The 24,939-nt window shown below is 34.0% G+C and overlaps 1 protein-coding gene and 1 long non-coding RNA gene across 2 annotated transcripts; one reads left to right on the forward strand and one right to left on the reverse strand.

Moving 5' to 3' along the window:
- The first annotated feature begins 2,170 nt into the window (after nucleotides 1-2,170).
- On the forward strand, nucleotides 2,171-3,218 carry LOC101399186 (olfactory receptor 2M3-like). Its single transcript, XM_004443419.2, has one exon. It carries the CDS (start codon nucleotides 2,271-2,273, stop codon nucleotides 3,216-3,218), a length of 948 nt encoding a protein of 315 aa, XP_004443476.1. The 5' UTR covers nucleotides 2,171-2,270.
- Nucleotides 3,219-21,168: 17,950 nt separating this feature from the next.
- Nucleotides 21,169-24,550, reverse strand: LOC147912085 (uncharacterized). The gene is made up of 3 exons (XR_015550162.1): nucleotides 24,471-24,550; nucleotides 23,113-23,250; nucleotides 21,169-21,603 (listed from the first exon to the last, which is right to left on the reverse strand). It is a non-coding gene; the product is annotated as an uncharacterized LOC147912085 (long non-coding RNA).
- Nucleotides 24,551-24,939: the final 389 nt, after the last annotated feature.

Raw genomic sequence — 24,939 nt, forward strand, 5'->3', positions numbered from 1 at the left:
AGTGTGCAGCAATATTTTTTTTATGCAAGTGACAATTACTTCATTTTTTTTCCTTTAAAACATTTTATGTAATCTGTTCACATATAAAACTTATGGCAAACTGAATTTCCATGCATAATTTAGCAGCATGGAATATGTCTAGTAGCAGGTATATATATCTATATATATTAATCATGGGCTGGGATTCAGCCCCCATTCACCCTGTTGGCCAGGCATTTGTGTTGGACATAACATGCACAGCATTACCAGTCATCCTTGTTTGAGTAAACTCCTAGTAATGCTTCAATATACATATATATATATATTTATATATATGCAGAGTTTATATATATATACATAAAGAGTAGAGTATACATACATTGGTTAAAATACTTTTGAATGCATTGAAAAATAAGTGCTCTTAATTTAAAACATTTTTTACACTTATTTGCATGATAACATGTTCGTTAGAGTTTAATTGATTTTAAATCTATTATTGTAGGGGCATTTTATTTGTTTATTTATTTTATTTATTTATTTTTTTTGTTTATTGCAGTACCATTGGTTTATAACATTGTATAAATTTCAGGTGTACATCATTATACTTCTATTTCTGCATAGATTACATCATGTTCACCACCCAAATACTAATTACAACCCATCACCACACACATGTACCGAATTATCCCTTTCACCCTCCTCCCTCCCCCCTTCCCCTCTGGTAACCACCAATCCAATCTCTGTCTCTATGTGTTTGTTTGTTGCTGTTATTATCTACTACTTAATGAGGAGGTATTTGACCTCCCTCTGACTTATTTCACTTTGCATAATACCCTCAGTGTCCATCCATGTTGTCACAAATGGCTGGATTTCATCATTTCTTATGGCTGAGTAGTATTCCCTTGTGTATATATACCACATCTTCTTTATCTATTCGTCCTGTAGGGCCATTTTAAATGGTACTGGGCTAATATGATTACTTTTGCTAGATATTAATACAAAACAGGTAAGATAATGCATAATAATATCATGTTTTGAATCAGTTTTTGTCAAATAAAATGCACAATTTTAATAAATTTGGTAGAACCACAAGGAAATTTTTTATTCTCCAAAAGTTAAGATAAAAATATCAAGACACTTGTCTAAATTACTCCCAGAAGAGGAATAGCCCATGAAAAGGGATAGAAAGGAAGCCAATGCCTTGACCATTAAAGAGAGTCAAGAGAAAGGAGAGAAAGAGAGGCAAGAGAGAAGAAAAGAAAGAGGTGAGAATATAGAAAAATAAAAATATGCTACTGTGTAGCTAAAGAAATCCTGTGGAAGAGTCTTGTAAAGGAAATGGAAGATTGATTTTATATAAACTAGAATAATCTAAAGACAAAGTCTCTCTTCCCTCCAACAGTATTTATTTATTAAAACATTTATATGGTACAAACTATATTCCAGGTAATGTTCACACACTATGAATGTGATCTCAGTCTTAGGAACACCCTACAATATAAATATTAACAAATATCAAAAATTACAGAGTAGAAAATAAGACTTGCAAAAATTAATTATCTAAGGTGTGTGACCAAAATAATCTATTCCAGATATTTGAACTATGCTCTTGCACTCTCCTCTAGTTTGCTCTGCACTAAAATGGCATATACCAGAATGTCTCGTGGATACACTCATTTTAAGAGATGGAATAAAGGATGGGCAAATTGGTGAGGAACTACTTCCACTACAACTCACCATTATTAACAATAAATATTATTTAATAGACTTCTGATTGATGATTTCTCAATGTCTTCTGTTGACCAGGCATTTGACTAACCCTATCTCATTTTCAGTGGCGCATGCTTCCCCCTACACTTTGGTAGATAGAATTGTTATTAGTGTCATGGTGTGATATTCTAAGTTCCATGGAAAATGCCATTGATTTCCCAGCATTTCATGAGTCTTATGACTTTTAGTGTATTTCTGAAGGGATGATCTGCAGTACATATTTGAGTTGACTGGCTGCTAAAATTAGATTATATGCAATTTTGGCAACCTCCTATGGCCTAATGATAAAACTTTTTATGTCTGTTAGCTAATGTGCTTTATATTTAAAATTGCATCAAGATAAAAATAAGCTTTAATATTACTAGTCTATGAATTAAAAAAATTGATGTCCAGAGAAATAATTTTTCATATGTACAAAATATTGTAAGTGTGATGATCTAGGCTGGAAGTCCTTGACACTTCCATAATACAATCCTGGCTATTTCTCACGTGTTGTGTTCTCCACAGTGAATATATTCATCATGGCATGGGAAAATCAGACTTTCAACTCTGATTTCATCCTGCTGGGAATCTTCAATCACAGCCCCACCCACATCTTCCTCTTCTCTCTGGTCTTGGGCATCTTCACAGTGGCCTTCATGGGAAACACAGCCATGGTTCTCCTCATCTACCTGGACACCCAGCTCCACACACCCATGTACTTCCTCCTCAGCCAACTCTCCCTCATGGACCTCATGCTCATCTGCACTACTGTACCCAAGATGGCCTTCAACTATTTGTCTGGCAAGAAGTCCATCTCTTTGGCTGGTTGTGGTGCCCAGATATTCTTATATGTGTCCCTGCTTGGAGCTGAATGTTTCCTGTTGGCTGCAATGGCCTATGATCGTTATGTCGCCATTTGCCACCCGTTACGATACTCAGTTCTCATGAGCCAGAAAACCTGTGGTCTTATGGCTGTTTCTTCCTGGATTTTTGGCTCCCTTGATGGTATAATTGTCATTGCTGTTGCATTGTCCTTTTCATATTGTAGTGCCTGGGAAATACCCCATTTTTTCTGTGATGTCCCAGCCCTTCTCACTCTCTCATGCACTAACACATTGCTATTTGAAAGGCTAATGTTTATTTGCTGTGTAATTATGCTTCTCCTACCTGTAGCAGTCATTATTGCTTCCTATACTCATGTTATTCTGGCTGTCATTCGCATGGGGTCAGGGGAAGGTCGCCGCAAAGCTTTCACCACCTGTTCCTCCCACCTCATGGTGGTGGGAATGTACTATGGAGCTGCCATGTTCATATACATGCGGCCTGTTTCTGATCGTTCCCCCACCCAGGACAAGATGGTGTCAGCCTTCTACACCATCCTCACTCCCACGCTGAATCCCCTCATCTACAGCCTCCGCAACAAGGAAGTGGCCAGAGCTTTCATGAAGGCGTTAGGGAAGGGCAAATCTGGAGAGCAAATTGCCTAGATTTATAGGTAAGCACACAAGACTTTGAAAGTGGAAAACTATCGCATGCTTGTTTGTTCAAATATTATATTTCTTTTGCTATGGAAATTCAAAGTATGGCTATAAGTAAATATTTGCTGCAAGACAATATGAACAACTGTATACTTTGTTTTACATAACACCAGTTAACAAATGAGAGGTATTTACCCATCACGATACCACATGATACCATAATACCACAGAGCACAGTAAACGTTCTGTGTTTTAACATATAATAGTTTTACCTTTGGCCAATCAAAGAGTTCTGCCGAGTTCAATATCATATCTTGGATTGACCGATTTGTTAAAATGAATGACAAAGTTAATTATATACAAAGTTATAGCTATATTTACAAGATGGTTATAAGATTTAATAAAATACCCAGATAGAGAACAGAGGTATTGGATTGGTGGTCAAGATTTTGGAGCCTATCTTGTAATGGACACTGTCCCTCTTCAGGATACTGGAGGACTGGGGAGCTCCCATCTATTTCCTTTTTCTACAGAAATCAGCCTTATACATGGGAGACCGATATGTGAATATGAATCCTCAAAGTTTGGACTTTTCATCTTCAGATATCTTGATCCTTACTTATCAATGTCATGTTTTCATCATGTAATTCATAACTCCTAAATCACAAAATCTGTTTGCCTGACAGTGTTGTAATTGGTTCTAATTCTGTTTTCATTTAGAAGATAAAAACAACAACAAACACCTAGAGACAGAGATTGGATTGGGGGTTACCAGAGGGGGAAGCAGTGGGGAGGAGGGCGAAAGTGATGATTAGGCACATGTGTGTGGTGATGGGTTGTAATTAGCATTTGGGTGGCAAACACGATGTAATGTATGCAGAAATAGAAGTATAATGATGTACATCTGAAATTTATACAATGGTATAAACCAATGTGATCACAATAAAATTAAAAATAATAATAAATAAATAAGAAAATTAAAAAAAAAGAAAATATGGACTTCTTGAGAGTTCATGTTCAGTCCAGTTATTGCCAGATCTTAGGTACTATTTCTTCAAAACCCTTATCAACAAATAGGCAAAGCTACCCACTTTTTTCACCTGCACATATATGAAGAATATAAGGTATGGTTGGACCACAGTTTTGTTTCTAATCATTTCCTCACTTTGATTCTATCACTTTTACATAGTGGGAAAATTCTGTTTTCTTATCTTTAAACATACACATTAACTAGAAGAATTTAAGTACAAACTACATCCTCTAGTTCCATGTCGGCTGAGATGCTTTCCTATGGTGTGCTTGGTTTTCCTACCTCAAAATTCCTTCCTTTTTTCTTGCCTCACTCCTTTACTTCTTCCTTTCCTTCTTTCTTTACTTATTCACTCATTCCCAAACTTTCTTTATTTCTACATCTGTCACCTCCTAATAACAACTTCTTTACATCTTTCTTCAGTCCCTACCTTCCCTCTCCCACCCACCCATTGTCTTTTTTTTTCTCCTGAGGAAGATTAACCCTGAGTTAACATCTATGTCAGTCTTCCTCCACTTTATATTTGGGTCACCACCACTTCATGGCTGATGAGTGGTATATGTCCACACTCGGGATCCGAACCTGCAAACCCAGGCTGCTGAAGCGGAGTGCACCAAACTGAACCACTATGCTATGGGGCCGGCCTCATCCACCCATTGTCTTTTAACTGACTATTCCACATTCACAATATACCTTTCTCATTTTTGCCTTCATATCTTTGTTCATGCTGCCAAAGAGATTCTCATATAGAAAAGTGTGCACAGATGTTTATAAGGTTGATTTATGGTTAAATACCCTGAAATTGGTCTAATAATTAACTTGTGAGTGTTTATTGGAGGCTTTGAGCCAGGCAGTGATGTATGGAGGGTGGTATATAAAAAGCCTAGTAGTTATTTTTAAGAGAGACATTGTCTAGCGTTGGCGTACATTATGGAAGCAAAAGGTAGTAATATTCAGTTGGTGGGGAAAAATTTAAAATAAGAGGGAGGATATGGACGGCACAGTAAAGGTAGAATAAAGGAAGAAGGAGTAGGAGGAAGGGGAGAAGAAGGAAAAAGAGGAGGAGGGGATAGAGGCTAACTCTGGGGCTGCATACATAGATGGTGTAAAGAAGGTAATGAGTTTATTTTTAGGCCACTTGTGTTTGAAGTTCTGTGGGCACAAAAGAAGATACTTAAAACTTGTTGCTGAATGTGCAATAATAAGCTTCAGGGTATAATTCTGAGATCAGAGATTAAGATTTAGAAAACATCATGGAAAACAATGAGAACACTGAAGGGAGTCACAAATTAAGAAAAATAATGTTCATTACACAACTGAAGATCAACATTACATAGAAGAATTTAGGTTAAGAGCAATATATATATATATGCATACGTATACATATATATATATATACAATCATCTCAGAAGTATATATATTTTAGGAATAAGGTATAGAAGCAAATATACAAATTGTAGGTATAGGTTAAAAAATTGAACTTATTTAGAATTTAAGGGCATTATTCTTTGTTATGCAGCTAATAGAGGGAATATCTATATGAAAACTTGACCTTGTATATGCCATTAATATTATTTACCCCTCAGTTATCTCATCTGTATAATTGAGATAATGTAATAATAATAATAACAACCTTCCTATCTACTTTACCTTCCTAGACTTTACAGATCTATTGTGATAAAATATAGCATTTAGCACATAATAAAGTACCACAATAATATTTTTATTTTATCTTTTCCCAATTTGATGTACAACCTGAAACTAATATGATATTGAACGTCAATTATGCTTCAATAAAAAAGTGCTCCCGGAGCTGGCCTGGTGGCATAGAGGTTAAGTTCACATGCTCCACTTCAGTGGCCTGGGGTTTGCAGGTTCGGATCCTAAACATGGACTTATGCACCAAGCCATGCTGTGGCAGGCGTCCCACATATAAAGTAGAGGAAGATGGCACAGATGTTAGCCCAGGGCCAATCTTCCTCAGCAAAAAGAGGAGGACCAGCAACAGATGTGATCTCGTGGCTAATTGTCCTCACCAAAAAAAAGAAAAAAGAAAGGCCCCTATTATGCTATTTTAATTTACTTCTCTAACTTTATGTTTATTCATTGAATGTGTTTTTACCTCATCAAAGCTGTTAGTCATTCAAAATCACTTAATATGGATTTATCTCTGTAATGTCTTGCAAAGAAAAGATGCTCTCAAATATTTATTGAATATTTCACATTTGAAAATTAATAATGGCTTAAAACACTTATTTTCAATAAGATACAAATGTAAAAATTTGAGTGAAGCAACCATCAGTCTTTAAAATAAGATTTAAAAATTGTTTCCTTTTCAATTCTGTGTAAATTAAACCTATTTATAGCCTTACTTGTGAATCAATTTTATTTTAACAATATGTGAGATATTGACACTATAATCTTGGATTAAAGGGGTAGAAATTTAGATGACTTGGAAAGTGAACAGGAGAGTTCTGTTTAGATTTCTTTTTACCTCTCTTGTGGACAGAGCCCCAGAAAAAGGTGATGGTGCTGCAGCTCTTCTAAACAGAGAGTCTAAGGGAGACAAGTGAGACAGGGTGGCATATGATGAAATAAAACATCTAAAGTACAGAATATAAAATTTATTAGAAGAAAATACAGTGGAAAAGGGACAGCAGAATTTGCTGTTTTAAAGAACTGGTAGTATGAATAATAAACTCAAACACTTAAGTGTATTAATATTTATGTTTTTAAAGTAGCCAAACATTATGCAAGAACTACCATTCTTGACATACATGTCCCAACCATCTCTCCACTTATTCTTTCCGATTTATGACAGCCTCTCAGCAAGCCCACTCTCAAGGTGAGAGCTTCCTCCACTTCTTGTCTCAGATCTAGGATCTGAGCTCCAGGGAGTTTTACCTGGGCCCCCAGGTGAGGTCATGACACCTCAGATTCTCACAACTTTCTACAGTTACCCTATGAAAATTAAGGACCAAATCACTCACAGCTTAATTCAATTTTTTAAATTAGTATATTTTTAAACACACATCTCCTTCATTAAAATATGAACTAGGTAGAGATTATAACGTTTAGTTGACTTATAACTTTGGCACAGCTGATACTCCAAATAAATGTTGTGTTAACAAAGGGTAATTACTAATGATGGCTATTATTGATCATTTGAAAATTACAGAAGTTCTCAAACCACAGAAAAGTTTACATGAAAAGATGGAACTGAGAAGACTGATGTGATAGGACCCAGAGAGCACAGGATGCCACACACAAAATGTTAAAATTGGCTCCAGTTGGCTGTATGGTAAACCAGATTATTGAACAATAGTTCCTAATAAAAAAATAAGAAGGCATTTTTAATGCCTTATTTTTAATGATACTTAAAACAAACTTGAACAAAATTTGCTAAATATGATATTTCCATGGAGCAAACAAAAGAAGATAAAAATTAAAAGCAAGAAATGTGAAAACAGGAAGAGTAAATTTAAGGATACAAATAAAATAGATCATATCAGTTTTCACAGGTAATTTCAATGTCTTAAATTGCTTATTAAAAGGCAACATTGGGGCCGTCCCAGTGGCTTAGCAGTTAAATGAGTGCGCTCCGCTACTGGTGGCCCAGGGTTCGGATCCCAGGCGCACACCGACGTACCGCTTCTCCGGCCATGCTGAGGCCACGTCCCACATACAGCAACTAGAAGGATGTGCAACTATGACGTACAACTATCTACTGGGGCTTTGGGGGAAAAAGGAGGAGGATTGGCAATAGATGTTAGCTCAGAGCCGGTCTTCCTCAGCAAAAAGAGGAGGATTGGCATAGACGTTGCTCACCAAAAAAAAAAAAAAGGCAACATTGCCCAAAATTTAAAAATAAAGATAAATACAAATAAAAGCTAATTAAAATAGAAATTCCTATAAAAAATTGAGATTAAAAAGTTAAAAATGAATGGTTGTTGAAGATGTGGTACATGTAATAAGAAAGTAGAGTTTAATGAATTAATTTCAGATAAAAGAACATTTAAGGAAATCAATAGTGAATGGGACAAAATGCCATATTACGTAAACATTAAAATCCACAATGATTTGTGAATTAAGATATTATTTAAATACCAGGAGTTTCTTATGGCTGAGTAGTATTCCATTGTGTATATATACCACAGCGTGTGGTGATGGGTTGTAATTAGTATTTTGGTGGTGAACATGATGTAGTCCATGCAGAAATAGAAGTACAATGATGTACACCTGAAATTTTTACAATGTTATAAACCAATGTTACTGCAATAAACAAACAAACAAACAAAAAAACCAGGAGTACTCTCTTTCATTGTAACACACCAAAATTCTCCTTGACGAACAGACTTACCAAAAATGGAAAAGGTAAATATGTAGATGGCACCATCATAGAGCTATCCTACCATAAATGTTACCAGCACTATGACCACAACAAAAGAGAGATCAGCATTTCCATTCTAAATGGACAATTAAATAGATAAACGTGTTCCAAACAATGGCAATACAGTATATTACACAACAATGGAAATAAAAATATAGAACAAAAAGCAGAAACTGAAGGCAACAATAAAAATTAAAACTTCTCTCAAAAAAACTGCCCCCCACATTGGAGGAAAAATAAATAAACATTTGAAAATTAAAACAAACAGCTCTTGCAAACAATGTTACATAAAAATATAATATTAAATAATATTTATTCATCACTTAATCTGGAGTATACTCTATATGAGGTACTTCACATAAATCAAAACCTTTCATTCTAATAATGTAAATGGAGGAGTAGATCAATTTTACTCCCAATTTACAAATAATGACATTGAAGCACAGAAAGAAAAAGGAAATTTCCCAAATAATTTACCAGATAACTACAATTTATTTTCATCTTTTTTACTATGAGAAATTTCAAAAAAAAAATATACATAAACAGATACATAAAACAGAAAAAAGAACCCATTACTTAATTTCAATAATCATTATATATTGTATTATATAATACATACATATGTGTATAATATATACATCTGTATATATTGTATAATATATACATATTATACATGTATAACAATATTATACATGTATAATATTGTTTTTCCTACATAATTTGTTCTTTCCCTTCCTAAAATTTTGAAACAATTCCAAATTATATAATATCATCAATATACACTTAGTATATATCTCTAAAAGAAAAAGACTACTTTACAAATGTAACTACAATATCATTATGCTTCTTCAAAATTGTAAAGATATACTTTTCACATTTTCCCAATTGTCTCATAACTTTTTTTTTTTATGAGGAAGATCAGCCCTGAGCTAACATCCATGCCAATCCTCCTCTTTTTGCTGAGGAAGACTGGCCCTGAGCTAACACCCGTGCCCATCTTCCTCCACTTTATATGGGATGCCACTGCAGCATGGCCTGACAAGCAGTGCATCAGTCCGCGCCCAGGATCCGAACCCAGGCCTCCAGCAGCAGAGCGCACACACTTAACCGCTATGCCACCGGGCCGGCCCCAAGGCCCTCATAACCTTTAATCTAGTATAGAATACATTCTTCAAATACAGGTTGAAATGAGGTCCATATATATGTAATAAAAGTCTTCTTTAATCTTCAAGGTACTGCCAATACAATAGACACCAGCTGCATGTGGCTATTTAATTTTAAATTTAAATGAACTAAATTCAAAAAAATTAAAACTTCAGCTCCTCATTCCCACTGGTCTTTTCAAGTGCTCAGAAGACATTTAGTTACTAGTGGACATTGTATTAGGCAGAATAAATAAAGAGCATTTACATCATCACAAGAAAGTTCTCTTGATATGCTTCAAGTTCAACTTTTAGTGAGACTACCTCACATGTTATTTAGTACATCAACAAGGAGGCACATACTGTGTAACAATCTCATTGCGGTATTAGGGTGTTGAAGACAGCATTAAGACAGTCCAAATCCAGCATTTCATTAAGGAGTGAAAACTGCTGATATTATAATGATATTACTCCTTATTTTCTGATCATTTACAGTACTTCTACAAAAATAAATGTCTATTCATTACCTATTTGGCTACCAATGGATAGAATCCACACATAAATGACAAAATAAATGTTTAACTGTTTTCCTCTCTTTACTGGTTTTTTTTGTTGTTTTGTTTTGTTTTTCAATTACTTTATTGAGGTCATAATGGTTTATAATGTTATGCAATTTCTGGTGTACATTATTATGCATCAGTTTCTGTATAGACTGCATCGTGCTCACCACCAATAGTCTATTTTTCATCCATCACCATACATATGTTCCCCTATACCCATTTCACCCACCCCCCCATCCACTTCCCCTCTGGTAACCACTAATCTGTTCTCCTTATGCATTTGTTTGTCTATCTTCCACATATGAGTGAAATCAGTGGCGTTGTCTTTGTCTGGCTAATTTTGCTTAATGTCATCCCCTCCAGGTTCATCCATGTTGTTGCAAATGGGATGATTTTGTCTTTTTTATGGCTATGTAGTATTCCAATGTGTGTGTGTGTATATATATATATATATCTATATATATATACACACACATATTCTTTATCCATTCATCAGTTAATGGGCACTTGGGTTGCTTCTATGTCTTGGCTATAGTGAATAATGCTCCAATGAACATGGGGTACATAAATCTCTTTGAATTGTTGATGTCAAGTTCTTTGGATAAATATCCAGTAGTGGGATAGCTGGATCACATGGTATGTCTATTTTTAACTTTTTGATCTCCACACTGTTTTCCATAGTGGCTGCACCAGTTTGCATTCCCACCAGCTGTGTATGAGGGTTCCCTTTTCTCCAGAACCTCTCCAACATTTGTTATTTTTTGTCTCGGCAATTATAGCCATTCTGAGCAGTGTAAGGTGATATATCATTGTAGTTTTGATTTGCATTTCCCTAATAATTAGTCTTGTTGAACATATTTTCATATGCCTGTTGATCATCTGTATATCTTCTTTGGAAAAATTTCTGTTCCTATCCTCCGCCTATTTTGTTTTGTTGAGGCAGACTCACCCTGAGCCAACATCCATTGCCAATCCTCCTCTTTTTGTGCTTGAGGAAGGTTAGCCCTGAGCTATCATCTGTGCCAGTCCTCCTCTATTTTGTATGTGGGACACCACCACAGCATGGCTGGTGAGTAGAGCAGGTCCACGCCCAGGATCTGAACCCACAAACCCGGGCCACTGAAGTGGAATGTGCAGAACATTAACCACTTGGCCATGGAGCCAGGCCCTCCTCTGCCCATTTTTTGATTAGGTTGTTTGTTTTCTTGCTGTTGAGTTGTATGTGTTCTTTACTGGATTTTAAAATAATGAATTGTTTTCCTAGCATCTGCCACAGTTGACCAAGAAGCATGTTGTTGTTTTGTTATTTTGGCATCATTATAAATGGGTGGAATTAAAGTCATTTGCAATGTTTCTATTCATTGATGTAATAATCCCTTTTGATGTTTAAATTGTCCCATTTTAGTCTAGCGTGATCCTCTTCCATTTGCCTCCTGAAACTTTACACATCACCCAGGTGAACTTGGATATATCTCTTGCTATATATCTGACACAATGAGATGTTCCAGTCTCATCTTGTATATTTCCATGCAACTGGCATCAAGTATTTGTCCAATGGTAAATTTAGTGTGAAATTACATTAATCTATTGAAATCATGGCACCAGAGCTGCACTTTTCTGTTGACTTTGTTTCTAGATTTTATCAATGAAGAAAGCTGAGATCTAACTAAATAAATATATGTGTTATATAAATATTTGAACACAAAATATAATCATGTGGGTTCCTCATTCAGCATGTAAGGCACATGGAAGTTGTCGCTGCATTCTAACGATAAATAAAAAGATGACCAAACACAAAATCAATGACTCTTCTTAGGTCTGTCAGAGAATCGAGGTCACTAGGCAAACTGATGCCTCAAAAATTGGAGAGAAAAATAGATGGATACAGAAAGTGACAACTTACCTGAGCATAAATCTCCAGAGAATCTCCATGGGACCCAGGGCAGAAACCTCTGAGGAAAATAGTATTGAATACCTTTTACCCAGTATTATGTCTGGATTTCAACAAAAATTACAAGGCATACAAAAGGTCGCAAAAGCTTAGTTTGAGGAGACAAAGCAAGCCCTAGAATCATACTGAGGTATGCTAAGAATGTTGGAATTTTCAGACCAGGAATTTAAAATAGTCGTGGCTAATATGCTAAAAACCCTAATGGAAAAAGTATATAAAATGTAAGAATGGGTGGTAATGTAAGCAGTATATGAAAATTCTAAAAAAGAATAAAAGAGAAATGCTAGAGGTCAAAAACACTATAACATAAATAAAGAATGCTTTTGGTAGGATTGTTAGTACAGTAGGCTTGGCTATAGAATTTCTGTTCGAGGATATGTCAATAGAAACTTCCCAAACTGAAAAGTAAAGAGAAGGAGATTTAAAAAAAGAAACAGGATGTCCATGACTTGTGGGGCAAATTCAAGAGGTGTAACATACACATAACGGGAATATCAGAAGGAGAAGAAAGAAATAAAGGAAGAGAAGAAATATTCAAAACAATAATTCCCCCCAAAATAATAATTTTGGAGAGAATTTCCCCCAAATTCGTGACAGACACCAAATCACAGAGCCAGGAAGCTCAGAGAGTAAACGATCTCAAAAGAAGCCTGAGGGGGGGAATACAGATTTCCTATAGAAGAGTAAAAGATAAGAATTACATTTACCTTTGCATAAACCATGCAAGAAGAAGAGAGTGGAGTGAAATTTTTAAAGTGTTGAAGGAAAAATAAAACATAATTCTAGAATTTTGAAACCTGGAAAATTATCCCACAAAAGTGGAGAGAAATAAATTCCTTTTTTAGAGAAACAAAAATTGTAGGAATTTGTTGCCAGTACCTGCCTTTCAAGAAATGTTAAAAGAAGTTCTTCAGAGAGAAGGAAAATTGTCTAGATCAGAAATTTGACTCCACATAAAGAAAGGAAGAGCATGAGAGAAGGCATAAATGAAGGCAAAATAAAAATTTATTTTTCTTAGTCTTAATTGATCTAATATAACATTTTGTCCAAAATAATAAAAACAACAATGCATTTGATGATTATAGATGATGCAGAAGTGAAATGCATGAGAACAATGATGCAAGAATGGGAAGGAAGAGAATACTCGACTATTAGTAGGTATGTGCAGTATCAGTGAAAAGATATAGTTATCTTAAAGCGGACTTAGATTAGTTGTAATTGCACATTGCAAACTCTAAGTCAACTACTGAAAAAGTAAAAGAAAACATGTATAAGTGACATGCTTGAAAAAGAGAACATGGAATCCCATATAAAGCTCAATCAAAAACACAAAAGGTAGAAAAAGAGTACAAGACAAAAATAAGACAAAAGAACAAGGACAACAGGTAGAAAAGAGTAACATAAGTAGGTATTAATCCAAATATAGCAACAATCAATTTAAATCTCAATGGTCTAAATGAACCAATTAAAAGACAGTGATTGTCAGAGTGGATCAAAAAACAGACGCAACTATATGTTGTCTGCCAGAAATCCACTTTAAATATAAAGATACAAATAAATTAAAATTATTATTTTTTAATGTTTATTTTTTGTTTTTTTATTGAAGTAACATTGGTTTATAACCTTACGTAAATTTTATGTGTACATCATTATATTTCAACTTGACGTATAGACTACATCATGTTCACCATCAAAAGTCTAATTTCCATCTGTCACTGTACACAGGTGCCCCTTTACCCCTTATGCCTTCCCCCCAACTACAGTCCCCTCTGGTAACTACCAATCTGTTCTCCATATCCATGTGTTTGTTTATCTTCCAATATGAGTGAAATCATATAATTAAAAGGGATGGAGAAAGATATATCATGTTAACAATAATAAGAAGAATATTGGAGGAACTATATTAATTTCAGGCAGATCAGATATCAGAGCATGGAGAATTATCAGGGATAAAGAGTGGCATTAAATAATGATAAAGAAGGCAATTCTACAAAAAGATATAACAATCCTTAATGTGTATGCACCTAAGTTATCAAAATATATGAGGCAAAATCTGATAGAACTGCAAGGAGAAACAAATGAATATACTATTATAGTTGGAGACTTCAACCCCCTCTATCAGAAATGAACAAACCTAACAGTCAGAACAATTAGTAAGGGTATAGTTAAACTCAAAAGCATTATCTGTCAACTGAATGTTATGCACATCTATAGAATACTTCACCCAACAACAGCAGAGTACACAATCTTTTCAAGCTCATATAGAACATTCACCAAGATAGACCACATTCTGAGCCATATAGCACATAAATTTAGAAAATATAAATTATACAATTTATGCTTTCAGACCACAATAGAAATAAATTAGAAATCAATAACAGAAAAAAAGTGGAAAAATCCCCAATATGTGGAGATTAAACAATGCACTTCTAAACAACACACAGGTCAAAGAAGATATCTAAAGATAAAGTAAAAGAAATAGTTCGAACTAAATGAAAATAAAAACACAACTTATCAAAATTTGTGAGATGCAGTAATAGTGTTCTCAAAGTGGAATTTTAACATTTAATACATATATTAGAGAAGAAGAAAGGTCTAAAAATAATAACCTAAGCTTTCACATTAGGAAACTAGAAAAAGAAGAGGAAATTAAAGTGAAAGTAATGACAAGAAAAAAATAGAGCTAAAATCAATGAAATTAAAAATAGGAAATAAGTAGAGAAAATCAACCAAACCAAGAGCTGGTTCTTTTAAAGTATCAATAAAATCAATAAGCCTCTAGCTAGGCTAAGAAAAAAAAAAGGAAGAGAGAGAACACAAAGTACTCGTATCAGAAATGGAAGAGGGAACATCACCACAGATACAATGCATACTAAAAAGGTAATAAAGGAGCACTATTAACAACTCTATGCCAAGAAATTTGATAATCTAGATGAAACGCACCAATTTTTTTAAGTGCATGTTGTGCCAAAACTCGCGCAAGAAGAAATAGACAATCTGAATAGGCCTATACATATTAAAGAATTTGAATCAATAATTACTAACTTTCCCAAATAGAAAGCAACAAGCCCAGATGGGCTCAATGGAGAACTCTGCCAACATTTCAAGGAAGAAATTATGCCAATTCTTTTCAATCACTTCCAGCAGATAGAAGTAGAGGGAATACTTCCTAACTCATTCTATGAGCCAGCATTACCCTAATGCCAAAACCAAACAAAGACATTACAACAAATGAGTACTATTGACCAATAACTCTCATGAATGTTTTTGCAAAAATTCTCAACTAAATATTTTCAAATTCATTTCAACACTGCATAAACTTAATTATACAGCAGGACCTAGTGGGATTTATTTCAGACATGCAAGGCTGGTTTAACATTCAAAAATAAATTAATGTAATTTATCACATCAACAAATTTTTTAAAAATAACATGATCATATCAATATATGCAGAACAAAACAATTGATATAATGGAACATCCGTTCTTTTTATTTTTATTTTTTTCGTTGAGGAAGATTCACCCTGAGCTACCATCTGTGCCAGTCTGCCTCTATTTTGTATGTGGGTTGCTGCCATAGCACGGCTGATGAGTGGTGTAGGTCCATGCCTGGGATCTGAACCCATGAACCCAGGTGGCCAAAGTGGAGTGCACTGAACTTAACCACTATGCCACAGGGCAGGCCCCTTGAATATCTATTCTTGATAAAAATTATCAGCAAACTAGGAATGCAGGGGATTTCCTCAACTTGATAAAGAACATCTACAAAACACCTACAACTAACATCATACTTATTGATGACAAATTGGAATCTAGTCTGCTAAGATCGGAAAAAGATATCTCCTTTCTTCACTTTGACTCAATATTGTACTGGAGTTCTAGCAAATAAAATAAGACAAGTAAAATAAATAAAAAGAATACAGACTGGGAAAAAAGAAATAAAACCTCTCTTTGTTCACAGATGGCAATATATCTATGTAAAAAAATTGCAAAGAATCAACCAAAAAACCCTTGGAACTAATAAATGATTACAGCAAGTTTGCATAATTGAAGATTAACATGCAAAAGTTCATTGTCTTTCTATATACTAGCATTGAATAATTGTAATTTGAAATTAAAATCACATTACCATTTGCATTAGCACCATCAAGAATGAAATACAAAGGTCTATATATATATAAATCTAACAAAGGTCTATATAAGGAAACTAGAAGATTCTGATGAAAGACACAAAAGAAAAAACTAAATAAATGGAGAGAATTCATGTTCATGAATAGGAAGTTTCAATATGCGTCAAGATTTTTTTTTTTCTCAAGTTCAACTGAAGATTCAATGCAATCCCAATCAAATCCCTGAAAGTTATTTTGTGTATATCAAAAATGTGTTACTAAAGTTTATACAGAAGACAAAGAATCTGGAGGAGACAACAAAACATTGAAGGAGAAGAACAAAGTTGGAGAACTGCCAGTACCCAGCTTGAAAGCGAGGATTAGGCAAGTGTGTGGTGATGGATCGTAATTAGTATTTGGGTGGTGAACATGATGTAATCTATGGCAGAAATAGAAGTATAATGATGTACACCTGAATTTTATACAATGTTATAAACCAATGTTAACTGCAATAAAAAAAAGATATCCTATAAAACTACAGTAATCAAGACAGTGGAGAAATAGATAAATCAATGGAGCATAACAAAGATCCCAGAAATAGACCCTCAGAAAATGATTTTTGACAAAGGAACAAAGCCAACAGAATGGAGCAAAGACAGCCTTCTTAACAAATGGTACTGCAACAACTGGATATTCACATGCTGAAAAATGTATTTAGACACAGACAACACTTTCCACAAAAATTAACACAAAATGAATCATAGACCTAAATGTACAACACAAAATTATAAAACTCCAAAAAGATAAAATAGGAGGTAATTTGGAATACCCTGGCTATGAAGATCATTTTTTAAATAAAATACCAAATGGACAATTCATGTAAGAAATTGATAAACTGGATATCTTTAAACCTAAAACCTTCTCTGTGACAGATGCTATCAAAAGAATAAGAAAACCCAAACTTGGAGAAAATATTGGCAAATACCTATTTGAAAAATGACTGTTATCCAAAACACATAAATCCTTAAAACTCAACAATAAGAAAATGAACCACCAAATTAAAAAAAGAGCAAAAGATCTGAACAGATACTTCACCAAAGAAGATATACAGATGGAAAAGAAGGGTATAAAAAGATGCTCAACATCATATGTCACTAGGGAATTGCAAATTAAAACAACAATGAGATACAACCACAACAATGAGATACCTATTAGAACAGCCAAACCCAGAACACTGACAACACCAAATGCTGTAAGACATGGATTAACAGGAACTCTCATTCAAAGCTGGTGGAATACAAAATGGTACAGCCACTTTGGAAGAAAATTTGACAATTTCTTACAACGCCAAACATGCTCTTACCATACAACCCACCAATTGAGCTGTTTGATATTTATCCCAATGAGTTGAAAATTTTTGTCCACATGAAAAGCTACACAATTATTTGTTTTATCCTCCAAAACTCACACAGCACACATAGAATAACAGTACCCACAAAATCATCACTATTATGAATTTCTGAGACATTTAGTGTTTTTCCATTTTATTTTTTCCTTAGATGTTTTCCATTAAGGATATATAGTCAAATTATTATGTTTCAAAGTTACTTGAATCAGTTCTTTAGCTACCTTGTGATAATATCTTGACATATTTCAATTTGTTTGCTATATTTTTCTTTTTATCTTTCTGAAGTTTTTAATTTTTTTTAATTAGAAATAATGTTATAGTGACAGAATTAGTGAAAATAGGGAAAAAAAACTTTAGAGAAACTGAAGAAAGAAAATCATTCTCAGACAACACAATCCATGACAAGTGTCATTAATCAAATTCAGTATGGACAATGATATATTGAAATGGAAAAAGGAATATAGAAAAAGACACAATAAAAACATCTTTTTTAAAAAAAGCATATTGTGAAAATCTTCCCACTAATAGACTATGAAACCTTAGATAGAATGATTTAGTTACCCAAACTGACTCAAAAAATGTATAAAAATGTATGAAAAGGTTACATATATAATGTAATCCTAAAATAAATTGTCCTAAAAAATCTACTTAAAAGGAAAGAACGTAGAACAGGATGTTTCTCTAGGTATATGCAAGTTACTGTTCTAAAGACATTTACATAACTTCAAATAATATTACGAGGCAGCAGTTGCCGTGTAATTTCATGATATCTAAACTGCAAAATAATATTTCAAAAAATCTTTAGCCTTTCTCAATTGTTAATAATAATTTAACAAATAATCAAAATATATGCAAATAAAATCTAACAAGACAGGAGAAAACAAACAAAACAAATCTTGTGGGAGTCACCCATGAATGCTGGGTTCCAAAATTAAACATTCTAGTCCCAATTATCCATTGTTGCATAACAATCACCCCAAATTTAGTAGCTTTAACCAATATGATAATTTTATTACCTCTCATGTTTTCTGAGTCAGGAATCCAAGCAGGCCTCGTCCGGGCAATCGTAGCATAGATTCCCTCACGTGGTCGGTCATATGGACGCTGACCCTGGAATAGCAGGGTTCTGAGGCAGGTGGGAGCTGCCTGAGGATCTTTCCCTCTCTCTCTCTCTCTATCACATCCTTTCTCTCCGTATAGTCTCTGCATATGGCAAATTTGTTCTCCACATCGTGAAAACCTCAGGGAAGTAGATTGTTTATAACATGGTTGACATATTTAAAAACAAGTATCCCCAAAAGAACAAAGTAGAAATACAGAGTCTCTTCATGGCCTTGCCTCAGACATCACAGAATATTATTTTGGCCGCTCTATTTGTCATTGCAATTTTCCTAATATACAGTTCTTCCTCAACTTATGATCTGGTTACATCCCAATAAACCCATTGTAAGTTGAAAATATCATAAGTCAAAAATACATTTAGTGCGCCTAACCTACCAAACACCATAGCTTAGCCTAGCGTACCTTATACATGGTCAGAACACATACATTAACCTACAGGTGACAAAATCATCTAACGCAAAGCTTAATTTATGATAAATTGTTGAATATCTCATGTAATTTATTGAGTACTGTGCTGAAAGTGAAAAACAGAATGGTTGTCCTTGTGCAGAATGGTTGTAAGTGTGTCAGTTGTTTACCCTCGTGGTGGTGTGACCGACTGGGTGCTGTGGCTCACTGCCCCTGCCCAGCACCATGAGAGAAGACTGCACCATATATCACCATCCCAGGAGAAGATCAAAATTCAAAATCTGAAGTACAGTTAATTTTGAATGTGTATCACCTTCACACCATCATAAAGTCAAAAAATTATAAGTTGAATCATAATAAGTTGAGGACCATCTGTATATTTACGTATAACACAAAGATATATTTGTGAAGCTATCCTGGTACAAGCATCATAAAATTAAAGGAGATCATTGAGACATTATTGAGATCTCAAAATACAACTTAAAGCAATACAAAAAAAAATTCATATAAAAATGACAAAAAAATTGTGACCTGGTGTAGAGAAAGCTTGCTTATTACATAGAGGAAAAACAAATTTAGATTCTTACTTAAACGTATATTCAAGCTGGACTCTAGATTGGTTAAAGTCTTAAGTATGGAATGCAATGGTACAGAATTATTTCAACATAAAATAAAACAATCTATTTCATATGAAGAGAAATCAATTTATTATACAATAAAAGATTAATATAACATTATTTAATTACTTTAACATTAAGAATATTCATCTGGTAAAGGACCGCATGGCCAAAATTATCACACTGAAACAGACTGAAGGAACATATTTTCTACGTTAAAACCAACAAACCAATAAAAACTAAAATATTCAAGGAACCACTACACATTCAAAATTTGTGAAACAAAACAGAGTAACATTTATCTGAAGAGATACATAATTTCATTAATAATCAGACAAACAGCAATTTAACAATGATAAACTATCACTTTGTGCCCAACAGACATGTAAAATTTCAGAAGCTGAGTTATGCTAACTGATGGCAAGGATGAAGACAGAAAAAAATTCTCAAAACTGCTTTTGAAAACATGTTCTGATATTGGCACCTTGGAGAGCAATCAGCTGGTATCTAGTTAATTTATGTTTACATATAAATTAGAAGGTCATTTCTGTTCATGGCTATTAACACTAAACAAATTCTAACTATGATCCAGAATTAAGAAATCATCCAAATAATTTAGAAATTACTTTTAGTTATAAATAACTGATTTTCTATCATATGTGACTTCATATGTGACTGAAACACAAAATAATTCATTTTGTCATGTTAAAACCCAGACTTAAGCAGTTTGAGGATAACATGGGGCTTCTCAAAGGCTCCAGTGAACCACATGTGCTATAATTACAATACTATAAGTCACAACAGTTTTTGAAGAAATTAAAAAAAAAACTGATTATAAGATTAATATGGAAAATAAAGTGGAAAGAATACTTATTAAATCTTTAAAAGTAAAGAATATAACAAGGGATGAAATTGTTGGTGGCACAAACATTTGTTTTTAGCCATAGAAATAAAAACCAAGTAATAATCTAATAAAAAAATGAATCCATTTAAAGAGTCCAGAATCAGAATCTTTAACATGAGAATTTGGTTAATGATAATAGATGGCATTATAACACAGTGTAGAAAGAGGGTCCAAGCCCACAACATAATTCTACAAAAATTGACTATCTATATAAAAAGTATGAAATTATATTTCTATCCTTTTGCTTTCACAAAAGATAAATTAATGATGATTTATTTTTCAATGCAGTTCATTGAAAAGCAAATACAAATAGCCAATAATTACATGAGACAACCACACCAGTCAGTAAAGAAAATGCACATTAATGTAGGAGTGAGAGACCATTTCTCACAACATAGGTTCACAAAAGTTTAAAAAAAAACAAGCAAGCAATATCAAATGAACTTGAGAACATGATGAAAGCAACTGCTTTTTCTGTTTACATAGCTAGTGAGTACATAAAACAGTCCAAGAACTCTTGCATGCAATTATGAAGTAATCCTGAAAATGAAGGTATTTCTTCTCTAAGATATTGTTCCTGCATAACACCTAGTGAGGAGCATCACTAACAACATGGAGGGTGACTTACAAGCTGAAATGGACTTTTTTAAAGCAGTAGATTCATTGGCAGATGAAAGTTCAGAATTTGCCATTGTCAGGATGAGGCAAGAAAGAACTATCAAAGTACTATAAATGGTAGGCTTGTGGTAACATCTGTAATTCAGAAAAAACATACATGTTGAAAACATGCAGATGGAGTCATCATACGTGTGAACAAATCGGAAAGAGAAGCAAGAGCCTAAAAATCATGGGGAATCAAATTATTCCATGGAGAGAAAATTAAGCCAGTATATTTGAGGATATATATTTGATAAGGCAACTAATAGTAGAATCAGAAAAGAGTAACAACCAATGGCAAGCTTTCAAACAAAGAATAATTTGCAATAGTGCTGAAATCTCAAACATAGGAATCTCAAGTTTAATGATGCCCAGAATAAGACCACTTGATTTATCAGTTTGAAAATATTGTTGAACTTTAACAGAGTTCTATTTACTGGTAACTAAGGCCAAAGCACAATGAGGAATTTATCCATTCTATATAAAATGAGAAATTCAACTGCAATTTTTACCTTAATTTTATGGAATTAATAGAGAGAGTTTGAAAACATGAGAGAGAAAAAATGGAGAGTGAAAATGGTATCATTAATATATGAATGAGCCAGGAAGAAAGAGTAGAAAATAATAGAGTTTATATTATTAGTCAAGATAACAGAACTTTCTACTTGATCTTAAAATCAATAAAATTTATATTTCCAAGTTGGAAACTAATTCTACATGAGGCCCTAGGAGAAAAGGTGGATGATAACTCACAGTACTATAATTGAAGACAAGGGACTGAATTCCTTGGAGGGGTATAAAATTAAATCACAGATGACTTAGTAAAATTGTGTTGTGTAGGTTTTCTCTAGAAGTTTAAAGGTTTTCAGTTACTCTGTGAGTCATATCACTTCTTGTTGAGAACATCTAGAAGGTAAGACCGAGGGAGACATACATTCCAAAATATCTAAGGCATTCAGTTCAATCAAATGAAACCAAATTGTATTCAAAAGTTATATACAGTAGAATTTTTGATATTTTAAAATCCTTTAAATAGATAATTTTTCAGGTTGAACTACAACTTATCTCTATATTCTCTGTAAAATCATTATGTTTCTTATATGTCACAGGTTTTTTTGAAGATTAACTGAAATAATACGTGTGAAGATGCAAGTAAACATAAGGCATGATTTAGAACAATGTAATATATGCTAAATTATGAATAATTGCAACATTTTCCAGTGGATCTAGTCTATTTGATAATACTCTCAATCACTTCTGGGGATCTTATGTCCTCCATCTGTGTCCAAACCTCTCTTGTTTGATTAAGAGCATATAAAATAAGCATATAGCTTATGAAACAGGAACCAATGATACAGTAAAGAAAACAGAATATTTTCAAAAATAATCACAGGTGAATAACGGTGGAGGTTATTGGAAGATTACAAAAAAATAAAAATGTGACAAGAATCTGTATAATGATGGTAATGCTCACGTAGTAAATTCATACTGTGAAACATGTATCTGATGTGGAATTTTTAAGAATGAACTCATTCTATCTTTGCATCAACCCTGTGAGGAGTGGAGAGAATTAAAAAATAATCTCAGAGATGTTAGTTAACCTACCTGGTGACATAGGAATTGGTGGCAGAGCAAGATGGCAGACCCAGGTTTGTGTGCTCTGAAAGTCCATGATATTCTCTTTCATACAGAAAGAGGTAGAGGCCACACTTCTGTGAGTTCAATATACACGGAACTTGCTGTCTGCAGAAGAAACAGGCATTAGGAAAGATACGTGTGTGTGTGTTGGAACTTGAAGGAGAGATATGATGTACAAAGGTAACGGGTCGTGGGATATGAAAGACATTCAGGGAAGAGAAACCTCCTCAGAAGAGCCCTAAGCTCAGTTTTACATGCTGTATTATTGGGACCTGTAAGGAGAAATGCAGAGTTTGCACTGGGAAATGGAGAACAGATTACTGGAAATAGAGGCTTGAATGACTCTCTGCAGTACCTCACAAGCAAGATCCATAAGGAGATGGAAGTCTGTTCTGCAGATAATTTGAGCCATTTGAGAGTTGAATTTTTAAGTGGAGTGACACAATCCAATGGTGCTTTGGGAAAATCAAAAAGTAGTGTATGGTACAAACTGAAGAATAGAAAGTTATTTTTATCCATAATATCAGTGGGTGCAGATGCAAAGAACAGGGGGTTTACATACGCACTGAAGAGCCTTTCCAAAAGGCATCAGCAATCATTTTTGTGAGTTGTGATTTGAAGATTCTGCCTGTACGCAGGGGATGTATTAGGTGAATAATGTCAAGTTTCAGCAATGACAGTTCCTATGTGCCACTGTATTTATAATGTAGGGTCTAGTTGTTGTATCTTTGTTAGGAGGTGGGGGCATGACTTCTCTGTGGACAGAATGCAGCACATCTAAGGCAGCCATGCGATCTCAGTGATCCCAATCGGCATTCAACCTACTCCTTCTTGTCTCATTTTTATGTCCCTTATTCATTGTTCCTCTCAAATTTCTCTCCAATTCCATTTTTTCCTTTAATACACACTCTTTCAGTATTCTGCTGATGTAAACTGCCTTTACTCAGTCAACATGACTCCTTTCCTCTGCTTTTCCTACCCACTCCCTCAAATTCCCTGTCATCAGAATATACTCCTTGTAGCCTGTGAATATAATTACTAAAAACAAAAATTAACTGTTAAAGTTGTATCATAGACTATTTTTGAGGTATTTGGGGGCAAATAAAGGCTATTAATTTTATACCATGAGGGATTTGATTGAATTTATGATGTGCATAAGCTTGTGATGAAATTATTATACAATTTATAAAGCAATGAAGTCATGAACATTATGTTTCTAAGTTCATAGCCATAATGTCTACATCAATTTCTCATGCTATTGTATCTATAACAAAATGTGTTCTTATAAATATTACATAACTGACTTTCACTAAGACATCGCTTACATGAGGTTGATGTGGAGGAGCCCGAGTTGAAGGTGTTCAGAAGTAAGTGCCTTGACAACCATGACATTTTCACAGTTGTTTCCTGTAACATGGTAGTAAAAGCAATAAAAATTTATGGGAGGGGTTTGTCAAAAAGAGAGATAATACAATACAGTTCCATACAATATAATATCATATAATAGTTATATCCTTCTATGCATGTCGACCTTGAAGAAATGAGAAACAGAAAAATTACAGAAATATATAGGCTAAACTTCTCCACCTACTATACTGTAAACACTACATTTCTCTACTGGGAATGAACAACTTAAAACTGCTTCTCAACTCAGACTGATCAAGATTTTACTAACTGACGTTAATAGAAACCAGCTTGTCATGATTGGTTCTATTATCCCACACTGCTATACTTCTGGAGGGTTCTATCACAAGCTAAAATGAATAGATAATTTTACAGATGTGGACCTAAAGT

Source organism: Ceratotherium simum, chromosome 39, assembly GCF_057802395.1.
Source record: "Ceratotherium simum simum isolate JZ-2026a chromosome 39, ASM5780239v1, whole genome shotgun sequence".
NCBI classification, from domain to species: domain Eukaryota; kingdom Metazoa; phylum Chordata; class Mammalia; order Perissodactyla; family Rhinocerotidae; genus Ceratotherium; species Ceratotherium simum.

Coding starts and splice junctions, on each gene's coding strand:
- LOC101399186 (XM_004443419.2), top strand. CDS start 2,271: ATGGCATGGGAAAATCAGACTTTCAACTCTGATTTCATCCTGCTGGGA.